Source organism: Gekko japonicus, unplaced genomic scaffold (assembly GCF_001447785.1).
Source record: "Gekko japonicus isolate JY-2015 unplaced genomic scaffold, Gekko_japonicus_V1.1 scaffold223, whole genome shotgun sequence".
Classification (NCBI taxonomy): domain Eukaryota; kingdom Metazoa; phylum Chordata; class Lepidosauria; order Squamata; family Gekkonidae; genus Gekko; species Gekko japonicus.
The window spans coordinates 496,721-509,628 of NW_015175977.1; the positions used below are offsets into that span (position 1 = coordinate 496,721).

Consider the following 12,908-nt stretch of genomic DNA (forward strand, 5'->3'; position numbering starts at 1 on the left):
GGTAGACCCTATGACATTATACCTGCTGAGTCCTTCCCCCCCCCCCAATGCTGCCCTCTACAGAAGCCACCCCCCAAAACTCCAGGCATTTCCCTCCTTAGAGCTGGCAACCCTACTTTCCCCTCAGTGCCTGTTGGTAGGCAACTAAGTTTGGTCCAGTCACCTACTTTGGCCTTTGGGAGAAAACATATTGGGGGCAATCCTGATAGGGTTGCCAACTCCAGATGGAAAATTCCTGGAGATTTGAGGGATGGAGCCTGGAGAGGGTGGGGTTTGCGGGGGGGGACCTCAGACAGGTATAATGCCATAGACTCCACCCTCCAAACTACTCAGTCCCTCATGGGGAACCATTGTTGCCAATCTCCAGGTGAGGGCTGGAGACTGCTCAAAATTACAATTGCTCTGCAGAAGGGAGGGCAGAAGTCAGCTGAAGTCAAAGGGGCAGATAATGGTAGGTTGATGGTTAGCTGGGAAGGAGATGGGGTTGCCAACTCCAGGCTGGCAAATTCCTGGGGATTTGAGGGGTGGAGCCTGGAGAGGGTGGGGTTTGAGGAGGGGTGGGACCTCAGACAGGTACAATGCCATAGACTCCACCCTCCGAACCAGCCATTCCCTCATGGGGATCCATTGTTGCCAATCTCCAGGGGAGGGCTGGAGATCACTCAGAATTACAACTCCTCTTCGGATGGTAGAGATCAGTTCCCCTGGAGAAAACGGTAAGCTCTGTGTCATTATACCCTGCTGAAGTCACCACAGCAAATTGACACTTTTTGCCCAAAGCCAGAGCACTCCCCCAAAGCCTCTTTCTAGATCTCGTATTTATTTCCACAACGGGCTTTACTGCTAGTTTTAAATATCTGGTGACTATTCTGACTCTTGAGTAAAGCAGCTGTTTACAAGAGATGTTGTTTTTTTCTTCATAGATCCTTTGCATATGATACAATTAAAGACAGGCTGCCTGAAATCCTGACTAGAGTTATTGATACTCTGCATCGACATAGAAATGAATTCTTTGAAGAACATGGAGAAGTAAGAAACTTTTATCCCTTTGTCTCTTAATGTTGCCTAAGCCTTCCCGTACATTTCTCTTAATTGAGCTGCATGATTAGAGAATCTTCCTCTGTGTTCATTCTAGTCTAAGTATGGGCCTGTTCACACTGAGAAGTTGCTGTGCTAAAGGCACGGATGATAGGTGGAGTTTCGGTGTGCGATCACACCGCAACATCTGGGAAGCGTAGTTTACCCGTGGCTTCCCGCCGAAAATGCGGAGTAAAAAACTACCACATACAATGTACTAGTTTCCGGAAAATGTGGGGCAAGGGCGGGCGTCTGATCGCGTTTCCGCTCGAATCCCGTGGCATCCAGCGCCCGTTCATGTCCCGTCGCAAACCGGATGGTTTTTTTAAAGTCTCCACAGGATGCGCTTGCTTGATCATGCGCATGCGCAAACGTCGGTGGGAAAAAAATCCTGTTTGCCACGGAAGCGGCGCCTAGCGATTGCCGGTGTGATCGCGCCACTTCTTTGCTGCGTTTCAGGATAGCCATGTGATCGGCACCTAACGGTGTACCATAGGAACTCCGTGGGACTGTGATCGGGCTGCTGCGCTTTACTTTGCTCATGGGCAAACAGCCACGCCTCACCCCAGCGTTATCTGGCCCGTGTGACGGGGGCCATAATTTGTATTGTGTCCTCCTTTTCCTTCACTGTCTGTACAGTCTCTTTGCTGTCCTTTTGTAGACTAGGATGTCTTGTTCTCCTGTTTTATTTCTCTATTCTTAATTAAGAATGAGTTTTTCCTATTGTCATTATGTTTCTCAGAGACAGTGTGTTGCTCTGAATGCTCGATATTATTTCAGAGAATACCAGAGATAGCATTTGCTACAGTGGAATCTGATCAAGGGCTTTGTTTAGGATAACAGAGAATTCCAAACTATGCTATTAGAAAATTTACTTTTATTATTTCCTATCCCTTCAACCATAGGTTGTTAAGATTTGGGAAAAAGAGAAACAGATCAGTAAATCATTGACTATTACAACTATTTAAGAACCTGTGCAAGAAATTTGGCAGCAGCTTCCAACCAGTCTGTGGAATTAGAAAACAATAATTTCAAGATAATATAATTACTATAACACTGAACATCAGAATTAACAAAAGCTCCCAATATATCACACTGAGCTTTAGCAAACAAGGGACAGTATAACAATACCTGTGAGACAGTTTCTATTCCCAGAAGCACAAGAACGCTTTTCCCCATCTAGGAAATGGCTTTGGGTCTTCCAGTGTATTCTGCTGTTGGAAGGGAATTGCACCTTGCTAAAACAATTAAATGTCTATATTTACGGTTTTGCATAGTGATCAAATAGTTGGCAACTGTAAAACAAGTAGTAGGAATATACTCATAATACAGAGGAGAATATTCCCTATACAAATGATTCACGAAAACGACCACAAATTTTGTTAGTCTTTAAGGTGCTACTGGACTCTTACTCTTTTTTATTCCCTATACAAGTCAGATAAGAGCCCAGACGAGTCTTGCAATAAAATAGCTTATTGTGTTCAATATATGATCAGAGTAATAATTAAATTGTCATCTGATGAAAATCCCAACTTGTGCAGTTTACCAAGAAAAGCATTAAGACTCGATGATGAATGATTCTTGCCTCATAACACCTACTAACTGAACATCTTGATAGCATATTTCCATGTTATTGATTGTAGGGAACACAATCCAATTTCTAATCTGATTACTGAATTAGAGTCACAATTGGGAATTCCCAAGATGATTAGAAAAAAACTTATCTGAGATCTCTCAAGATCTGTGACAATCACGTGCTGCCGTAACACAGCCTGATACAAGGTTGCAGATAATAACTTAAAGAGTTACATAATTCGAGCAGTGCTGAAATGAACTGTCCAGATTTTGTGAATAAAATTTCCTCAAGGATGTAAACAGAAGCTGAAAGCTACTTATTATGTATTTTAAATGGATTTTCCGTGCCATAAGTGCATCAAAATGGATACCCATATATTTATAAGAATAAACTTGCTCAAATCCCTACACCCTCCAAGGATCCTCTGCCTTTTTCCAAACACCAATATTTTAGATTTTTTTGATTGATGCTAAGTAACTCCATCTCAAAGTAATTAATAAATTAAATTTCTTAAGCCTTGCCTAGGTAGTGATAAGTATTAGAAAATTAAAATGGTGTCAGACTTATTGGCCTACCAAAAGAGAGCCACATATTAGGAATAACACTGTACTTGGAATAAAATACTTTGAAAAGTGTTTGAATAGTTTTATCAGAGCAGGATTTGGAAGCCATTTGAAGGGCTGGAAAATAGAGAAAGAGAGGCATGGGGGGAAGCTTAGCAAATGGCCTTCTGTGGCTCATGACCTGCAGGAAGAAATGTTCACAGCTGGCATCCAGATGTTTCTTATTTTGACATACATCAGGAACATCATCAGCTGTGCTGAACTTAGGGATTGTTGCAAGTAGATGGATTTCATAACTGACATTTAGCTTGTAGAGGAATAATGTAAGTTATGCTAGCAAATACCTTCACAAGGAATAAAGAGGCAATGGAATTTTACAAGGTTCGGTTGTAACACTCAAACCCACCATATTGTTCCCACAAAAATCTAAAATACCTCCAAATTGAAATGGAGACGCATTTTTCATTTTATGCCCTCTGAAGGCCTTGCAGTCACTCATTCCCAGATGAAAATTTGATGCTCCCATTGTTGTTATGCTCATTTATATGCCATTGTCTTGTCCATATTTTCAGTTGGCATAAACAACAGAATCATTGTGGAAGGGTGTGTGTGACAAGATTAATTGTCGACAAGCAATTTAAAAAATAGATTTTTGGATCCTGTTGAAGGGAAAACAGCACCTTGCATTTTGTGCTTTGCAAACTTATGAGGAAACTGTGATTTACTATTGTACGTGGGTGTTCCTTGTACCCTGAAGTACTTTTACTTACTTACCTTGGCTTACAGCATTATCTGCAGGAAACTGTTTCTCTAGGAATTCAGTTTAATTCCAAGACTGTGTTTGCTGTCAGAGTAGCTAAACTGAAAGTTATGGGATGTGCACTGTGCACTTTTGAAGTGAATTCTTGACAATCTGTATCCTATTTAGCTGTTGAGATACATAAAAGGATATTATGTGTTAAATATAGTTATTGAAAAGGTTTATAAACAAATACATATTAGGATTGGAAACCTGTATTTCCCTTTTTATTTTAGAAAGGTGTTGAAGCAGAGAAGAAAGCTATAGCCTATCTCTCCAAGTTACGTAATGAGCTGCAGACAGACAAGCTATTGATTGCTTTGACTGATAACCTGCCTGATACTGCCCTGTGGAACCAGTACCTAGAATATCAGCAGAATTTATCGTATGGACCACCAAGCTGGTTTAAATCACCTTGGTTATATATTGAATGTTACATGTATCGTAGAATTCATGAGGCATTAGTTCTAAAGTAAGTACATGTGGTGTTTCAGCTTTTTTTGTATGGCTTCCATTTGTTGGATAAAGAAACTGGGGGAAAGAATTCAGTTTTAAAGTAAAAGAGAACTTATTTTTGAGTTCCAGCCATATTCCTTTCTTCACTGCTTCTAAACTCATTCTGGACTATATTTCTGGCTGAAAAATTTGAAATACTTTGGAACGTTTCCATACTTTGCTGGTTCTGTGATCTAGAATCTGCAAAAGTGACACATTTTACTTTTATCTATAGCTTAATTCATTTCTGACATCACACTTTCTGGTAGATGAAAAATAGTGAAAACTTTTTTAACTCCATGCAAAATTACCAAATGAAGCCTTCATTTGAAAAATATCTAATCATTTATCATCTTTAGGTACAGTTTCTTTAAAATGTATATTATTTATTAACTTATATAGCATGTAATTTTTCTAGAAATGTAGCGTTTCCAGAAATTTTGAAACGATTGAGTAAGAAACTGTTCCCTCCCCTTTTTAGAAAAAAGACATTTTAAGGAAAATAAGTGGTCAGGAAGCATGGATGGTGATGAATTGGCTGCCTTCCTCCTTTATAAGTGGTTTCTGATAGCTGCTCGGGATCTTGAAAGAATAATTTTAAAAAACTTGAAGCATTTGAGTTTGAGACATGACTTAAAGACCACCCACCTTTCCCAGTGTAATCTGTGCTTTGCATCCTTAGCCTTTGCTAATGAAACACATTCCCTGTAAGCAATAAAAAACAGTTTCTTATACTACAGTTCTTTTATTATCTGTCTAGTAGTTTAACTGCTGCACACTATTATAACAATAGTGTTTTCCTGTTTCTCATTGCAAATCTACAATATTTCAGCAACACTTTGGATTAAATAGGCTTCTGTAGGCTAATGTGGGAGCCTAACCATCATCTGTTACATGTATCTTTAGGGGAAAATGTATTCTGGGTTCCGAATACTTGACTGACAACAAGAACATATCAATATCATAATGCCGCTATATAAATCAATGGTGCGACCTCATCTGGAATACTATGTGCAATTCTGGTCACCACACCTTAAAAAGGATATTATAGCTTTGGAAAAAGTGCAGAAAAGAGCAACTCGAATGATAAAAGGGTTGGAACACTTTCCCTATGAGGAAAGGTTAAGGCGCTAGGGCTCTTTAGCTTGGAGAAACGACGACTGAGGGGTGACATGATTGAGGTTTATAAGATTATGCATGGGAAAGAGCAGGTAGAGAAAGAGGTACTTTTCTCCCTTTCTCACAATACAAGACCCCGTGGGCACTCCATGAAATTGCTGAGCGGTCGGGTTAGAACGGATAAAAGGAAGTACTTCTTCACCCAAAGAGTGATTAACACTTGGAATTCACTGCCACAGGAAGTGGTGGCAGCTACAAGCATGGACGGCTTTAAAAGGGAATTAGATAAGCATATGGAGCATAGGTCCATCAGTGGCTATTAGCCACAAGGTATAGATAGGGACTCTGGGGCAAGTGATGCTCTGTCATCTTGGTGCTTGGGGGGGGGGGTCAACAGTGGGAGGGCTTCTAATGTCCTGGCCCCACTGGTGGACCTCCTGATGGCACTGGTATTTCTGGCCACTGTGGGATACAGAGTGTTGGACTGGATGGGCCTTTGGCCTGATCCAACATTGGCATCTCTTATGTTCTTATGTTCTAACACAACCTGTTTGTATGTTATGGACTTACTGTATAAATAAATAAATAAACAGAGTTCCAAACATTCTTTCTTAGCACATGCTGCTCATTGCAAAAGTGACAAGTCTGTTTCACAGGAGTTTTCCCTATCCTGAATTTCCCATTTTTTCATTGGATTTTTTAAAATCAGGAATCGTCGCACCCCCCCCACCCCACCCCCCAGGACTTCACATCTCTAAACCTGCTTATACAGTGCTTAAGGATATGGTAGTACCTCAATTTCTGGGATACAAACTAATGTAAAGCCCTTTTACCTTATATGAAATAAAGCAATTATTTATTTAGTTTATTGGGGAGGGAATGAAAAATTATTTTTTGCTGTTCCTGAAATAATTTCTGAGCACTTTCAATTATGATTTACTATACAGATTCTGTACATTTTCCTTATAAAGTGCTATGCAGCCTGTCATGTAAAATGTCGACATTAACAGAATGTGTGAATGGTTCAGGAATTCAAGATTAACAAAGATCTGCATTTGTTGAAAATGTTTTGATTACTACATTCTATTCTAAAACTGCCTCTTTTTTACTGTACAGAGGATATAAAAGAAGGAAAGTTAACAGATTATTGTTTGTAAATCATGACAAATTATTGATTTACCCCCTTAGTTACAGATATACCCAACCATTGATTTGAATATTTAATTTAGATGTTTATACTCTGCTTTTCTCCCAGATGGGCCCCAAATTGACTTATATCATCATTCTCCCCTTCATTTTATCTTTACAACAGCCACCCTGTGAGGTAGGCTCATCTGAGAGTGACTGGCCCCAGCTCACTTAATGAGTGATGAGTAATGGCGGAGTGGGGATTTGAACCCAGGTTTCCCAGACCCTAGTCCAGCACTCTTAACAGCTACACTTTGCTGAAAGTGCCTTTCTAACCACAGTTGCACCCTTCTAAATCCATTGACATCAATCAGTTTAGCAGCATGTAACTCTGCTTAGGATAGAACTGTGAATTGTATAGTGTGGGGTTAAGCACTCCTCAAGAAATGATAGAAGAAGGGAAAATTTTAATAGCACTCCAAGGAGAGAGTTTAAGATAAGCTGTGGGAGAAAAGGATTTGTGAACAAATGAAAATGTTCTCAAACTCATTCCAAACACTTCATTGGTTAAAGCAAAACATGATGTCTGATGTAAAACTGTTGCTAAATATCATCTTGTATTCTCCGTGGCATTGTTTACCCTGTTTCATGACATCGTGTTATGCATTTCCCTATCCCTGCCCATGATGTGGAGCTGGGTTAGAGAAATGTACAACATACTCTTCAGGAAGTGCAGTAAATGGTCCCACAAGTGAGAGGGAGGAGAACTTGGTATGAGGGTTCAGTTTTCAGTAATAGTATTTGTTTCTTTCTCTTTAGTCCTCCCATCAGTGATTTTGATGTATTTCATGAAGAAAAGGTACATGGTTTCTTCGAATCTCAGCAAGCTATTATTGTTTTAACTTCATACCTCCAAGAACTGCTGAAAAATATATCAAACGTAGATGAAAAACTTCTTCAGGGGGAATTTTTAAAGCTTTTGCAGGTAAAATTAATAACATTACAGTTCAGAAACATGTATTACAAATATGATGTAATTCCTAAAGGCACTTTAAGTTTTCAAAGATCAGCTAATAGTGCTTTTGTTTAGATCAGGTTTTCAAAATGAACTATTCAAAAACTTTCACGTCATCAGAATGAAAAAATCCAGCTCTATATCCCTTTAAAATCCAGCTCTATATCCATGGTTTTCTGCAAGATCTTTATGACTGCAGAGAACTGTGATAGAATTGTCACAATATTAGTGGGTGAGCTACTGCTGGGGCTCAGGATAAAAATGCAGTCAGAAGCCAAAAATAATATGGGGCCTGCTCTGGAACTCACTGAAACTATTCCATGCACACAATTTGATTAATACACGTGGCAGTCTGTAGCATACTGTTCATATTTATACTGCCAAAATCTCTTAGTTCCTACTTCTCTTTTTTTAGAAGGTAAGTCAGTAGTCCAGCAGTATTCACTCTGTGGCTTGTGGAGCATTCCCAGTTGCCATCAGCCAAAAGAGCCAGATCTGCTTCCACCCCTGGAATGAGGCCTGCACTTCATTGAGGCTCGCAGCTTAACTGTTCTTCTGACAGCAGCTGTTTCGGAGTGGGCATCACCTGCCAACCACAAGCCCCACTTTCCTGAAATGTGGGGCAGGTACCACATTGAAGAACAGTGCTCAGAAGAGCCAAGGGTGGCTCCTGAGCCACAGACTATCACTGCTTTAATCAGCGGGGTAAAGTGTGCCAGTTCTCAATACAAAGCAGAGCTTCAGTCCATTAGAAGCATGCTTCAGCATGTATGTCTTCAGCTCGACAGGGATATGCATTTATAAATGGGTGGTGAGTGAGTGTGCATGCATCCTGATTCAACAACTGGGCTTGTGTACATAGCCCTGTTTTTAAAATGTGTAATTTCACCCATCAACTATACGAGGTGATGAAGAGGACTGGATTCAGTGCTCCTTCCCTGCCAGTCAACTGATTGGTGGGATTACAGCTTTAAAAATAATTATTTTGGATCAGGCTTAAATGTGTTTGGTGTACGCCAGGTGGATGAATTGCCTGACTGGTATTGCAAAGTTTAACATGTTCTTTTCCCTCTTTAGGTTTCACTGTGGGGCAATAAGTGTGACTTGTCAATATCAGGTGGTAAAGATAATTCTCAGAAGTCAGATCCCTTGGAAACTTTGGAAGAGTTAAAATCTTTTATTTTGGTGGATCACATGGAAAAGATTTGGTCACTGCTTATAAATGCAAAGAAAATGAATTCACGGACCACTACTAGAATTGACATAGTCCTGGATAATGCTGGATTTGAACTTACTGCTGATCTTGTACTAGCTGACTTTTTGGTATCATCAAAGCTGGCTACTGAAATTCATTTTCATGGGAAAAGTATTCCATGGTATGTATCAGATACTACAGTTCGTGACTTTAACTGGACTATTAAACAAATGCAGTCAGCTAATCATAAGTGGATGTCCAAGTGTGGCATGTGCTGGGGGGGCAAAATGAAAAATGGCATTTGGGTTTACCATGATCACGTTTTCTGGACTTTGCCACATGGATTTTCGAGCATGGCTCAGGTTGCTCCTGATTTGTATGCTGAGTTACAGAAGTCAAACTTAATTCTTTTTAAAGGAGATCTGAACTATAGGAAGTTAACAGGTGACCTAAAATGGGACTTCACAGTGCCATTCCATCAAGCCTTGAATAGTTTTCATCCTGCCCCCCTCTGCAGCTTAAGAACATTAAAATCTGATGTTCAGGTTGGATTGCAACCTGGGCAAGGTGAGCGGTTTATGAATACTGAACCTGAATGGATGATAATTGGGAAATATGGTATAGTCCAGTTTGATACTTCTTCATGATTGACTTAAATGATATGAAGGATATGACACTGTGCTAAATGCTGTTGTTGCTAAGCGAGGTTAAAAGATGACTGGCTTTCAATATGCATGTTCTCTTTTTTCTTCAAAGTGTCTTACTGTTATTTTTAAAGTGGTATACAATTGTGACACTTTAAGAGACTGTTCTGATATTTTCTTCCAAAATATAGAAGATACTAAATATTTTATTCTGTAAAATATTCTGCTTTATAATTGAAGAATGCCCCAGACAGTGACAGATGCTTTAATAACTGTCATTCAGGCCTCATTAATTTTACCGTACGTGCAGTGGAATGTCGCTAACAGGCTTGAATTCCTGTAGCAAAGTCTTACTTTAAAGCTACTTGAGTTTATTGACTGTATCGTAAATAATTGATTAAAATGACATGTAAATATACTCGGGGATAATGTGTTCCACAGTTCTTTAACACCTTGTTGGTGCACCATTTTTCTCTCTTCAGAGCCTGCTTGACCCCTAGAAACATTTTGGCTAGCTAGAGAAAAGGAACGTCTTGCCCTTTCAGGCTGTCTAGAAGTCTTCTGGGACTATGTGCCCTCTGTCTCTTCCTGGCAATGGGTTGGATCCCATGAACAGCGGATGCAAGGATTGCAGAACTTTCCCATGTTCCCCCACCCCTCAGCAGACAGTTCTGACCCTGGGAAAGCTTATTCCGGGGCACACAAGACCTGTGTGGTCTTAATGCGATGCAGGGCAGGAAGACACTGTGGCAAGGTGACAATCACCCTCTCTTCTCCCTTCCATCAGTGGAACTGTGCTGCCAGAAGAGCCAGGACAGTTTTGCTCCCTCCGCTTTCCCTGGTGCAGCTTTTTGACCATATGATTATTAGATCACATAGGTTCTGTGACTTTGGTCAGAAAGGACTACTGGGGAGAAGGGAATTGAGAAAATAATCCATAATTTTCAGCACCTTTTGCTGACTGATTACAAGATCCAGAAGGTATAAGTGAGCAAGTGTCAGCACCAGCAATATTTGATCTGGTGAGGTAGTGGTGGGTGGGAGCTGCAATAAAGGGGAGGGGAGGGGAAGGGAGAAAAATACTACTTAGTAAGCCTTTGTCAATTCTGTACTCTTGTTACTTCCTGTTCAGTCTAGGGCTTTGGGAGGGCACTGCAACTATCAATAGAACTGTTCTTTATAACTCAGCATTCCAGATATCTGATGTTCAGAGTGGTTTTGCTAGGTTCTCTAAAGGCCTAGAACAGGGATTTTCAACCTTGATAAGCCTGGAGAAAGTGGGAAAATTGGAAGTAACATTTCTGATTGGCATAGGAAGACTTACAGGAGTGGCAGTTTGCCACTCCTCCAATTGGGAGGGACGGGCTGTAAAAGAGGCTTGGTTGGTCCACTTGACCAAGAATTGGTTGTGAAGAAATGTTCAGCCTGGGTTGTTTGATTATGTCACCATGTACAATATAATAGCCATGGTGCCTTGGCTAATCTTAGTTGGGTCCACCTCCCAGGACTCAATGGTCACACCGCTCCTTTCTTGATAAATCTCCAGTTGCCTCAGGAGGCTCACATTCAATCATACTGAGTGGCTAATGCTGGCTTCACATTCCTTTTACCGACTCACCTCCATTTTTGCCTAGAGATTCTGTGCATTCTGGCAGACTAATTCTAGATCTGGCAAAGGTCTGGTTATGTGCTAATCAAGATTGTAAGGAGTAATGCCAAAAAATGGAGGCTTACCAGTCTCAACGGCAGCACTTCCTGTAGATACAAAGGTGACATCTCCTGGGTTCTTCTGAAATACCGCTTACTCCAGAGGAAAGTATTGATGCTTTGGGGAAGAAGGAAGTGGGTCCCATGCTGGAGATCACTGGCCTCTTCTAGGCAGCTAACCTTGCCATATAGAAAGAAAACTACAGAGTACCTTGGGCAGTCTCTCAGAATCACAAGAGAAGCAAATCCCCATCAGAAGTTGTATGCACACAAAATTATGAAGTTTAAACAGTTTGTATGTAAGGAAATCGTTCCATCAAACAAACTGTCACAAATACTAGGCAATGACATTAAGTAGCTATATTCACACTGAACTCATAAATGCAGTGAATGCATTTGCTTAAAGGATCACAATCTCCCAACAACTCGATTTAGTGCTTTATATAGCATCATTACCATTGATTTTACAATCCTAATCCATATGATCTGATAGAAGGGCTTCAGTGGTTCCAAGCCTCTTTGGCTGACTAATATCAGAAGGTAGTCCAGGGCTGGGGTGTCAAAGATATGGCCTGTGGGCCGCATCCAGCCTGAGAGCAGCTGACTCTGTGCTGCTTCCTGGTTCCTGTTTGTAACGTCACAGCTCCTTTTGCCTGCTTCAAGAGGAAAGAAAGCGTTCCCACCATTGGCTAAGGGCCCCTCCCCCTCCTCCTCTTTGGCTTGGAAACGGAGATGAGTACTGCCCCCTAGAGTCGGATTCAACTAGCTTTCGAGCAAGGGAAACCTTTACCTTTTACTTCCTCACAACAATGAGAATCATTGGGTGACCATGGCAGTTTGAGTCCCAATAGCAGGTTGGAAGCCGAATGAGAATGGCTCTAGATAATCCTCCTCATCCAAGAAAATACTATGGTTTACAGTATGATTGCCACTTCCACATGATCCATTCTTGCACCAAACTGATACTTGAAGAGGGAGCCATGTGGGATGGATACTTCCATATCGGTGCATAACCCCTTTGGGGCTGGCAGGACTAACATGGAAACTAATCAAGTTATGCACTTCCTCTTAGCAGTTTACATGTTTCAAACATCAATACAACATTGTACCTTAAGAACTACCTTCTCTCATGTAAGCCTACCCATCCACTCTGGCCATCTTTGGAGGGCCCCGCTTTGGGTGCCCCTGCCATCTGAGGCTAGACGGGGTACCTTCTCGGTTGTGACATCAACGCATTGGAACTCCCTCCCAAGGGAGATTAATCTGTCTCCATTTGTTGATGTCTTTTGCCCAGTAGGTGAAGACTTTATTATTATGCTTGGCACACCCCCAATAACTGCTCCTGGTCCTCCTCCCTTGTTTTGGTGTGATGCGTGTTTATATGTTTTTATTGAATTATTGTATACATATTTTTAAATGCTGTCTTAATGTTGAAATGTTTTAAAGTTTGATGTTTGCTGCCTTGGAGGTTCTATTTTGGGGGAAAGGTGGCACAGAAATGTTTTAAATAAAACATGGGATACAGCCAGGTGGCAGTGGCAGCTATCCCGCAAGGCTAACACACATACTCTGGGTTCACTTCCTGTGTCA

General features: G+C 40.9%; 1 protein-coding gene across 1 annotated transcript in view; it reads left to right on the forward strand.

The window, feature by feature from the left end:
- The window catches only part of ARMT1 (acidic residue methyltransferase 1), a 13,569-nt gene extending 3,539 nt beyond the window's left edge, over positions 1 to 10,030 (forward strand). The window contains exons 2-5 of the mRNA XM_015426164.1: positions 924 to 1,029; positions 4,252 to 4,487; positions 7,577 to 7,742; positions 8,850 to 10,030. Of these exons, the coding sequence (XP_015281650.1) occupies positions 924 to 1,029; positions 4,252 to 4,487; positions 7,577 to 7,742; positions 8,850 to 9,614 (1,273 nt within the window). The 3' untranslated portion in view covers positions 9,615 to 10,030. The remainder of the gene's footprint in view (positions 1 to 923; positions 1,030 to 4,251; positions 4,488 to 7,576; positions 7,743 to 8,849) is intronic.
- Positions 10,031 to 12,908: the final 2,878 nt, after the last annotated feature.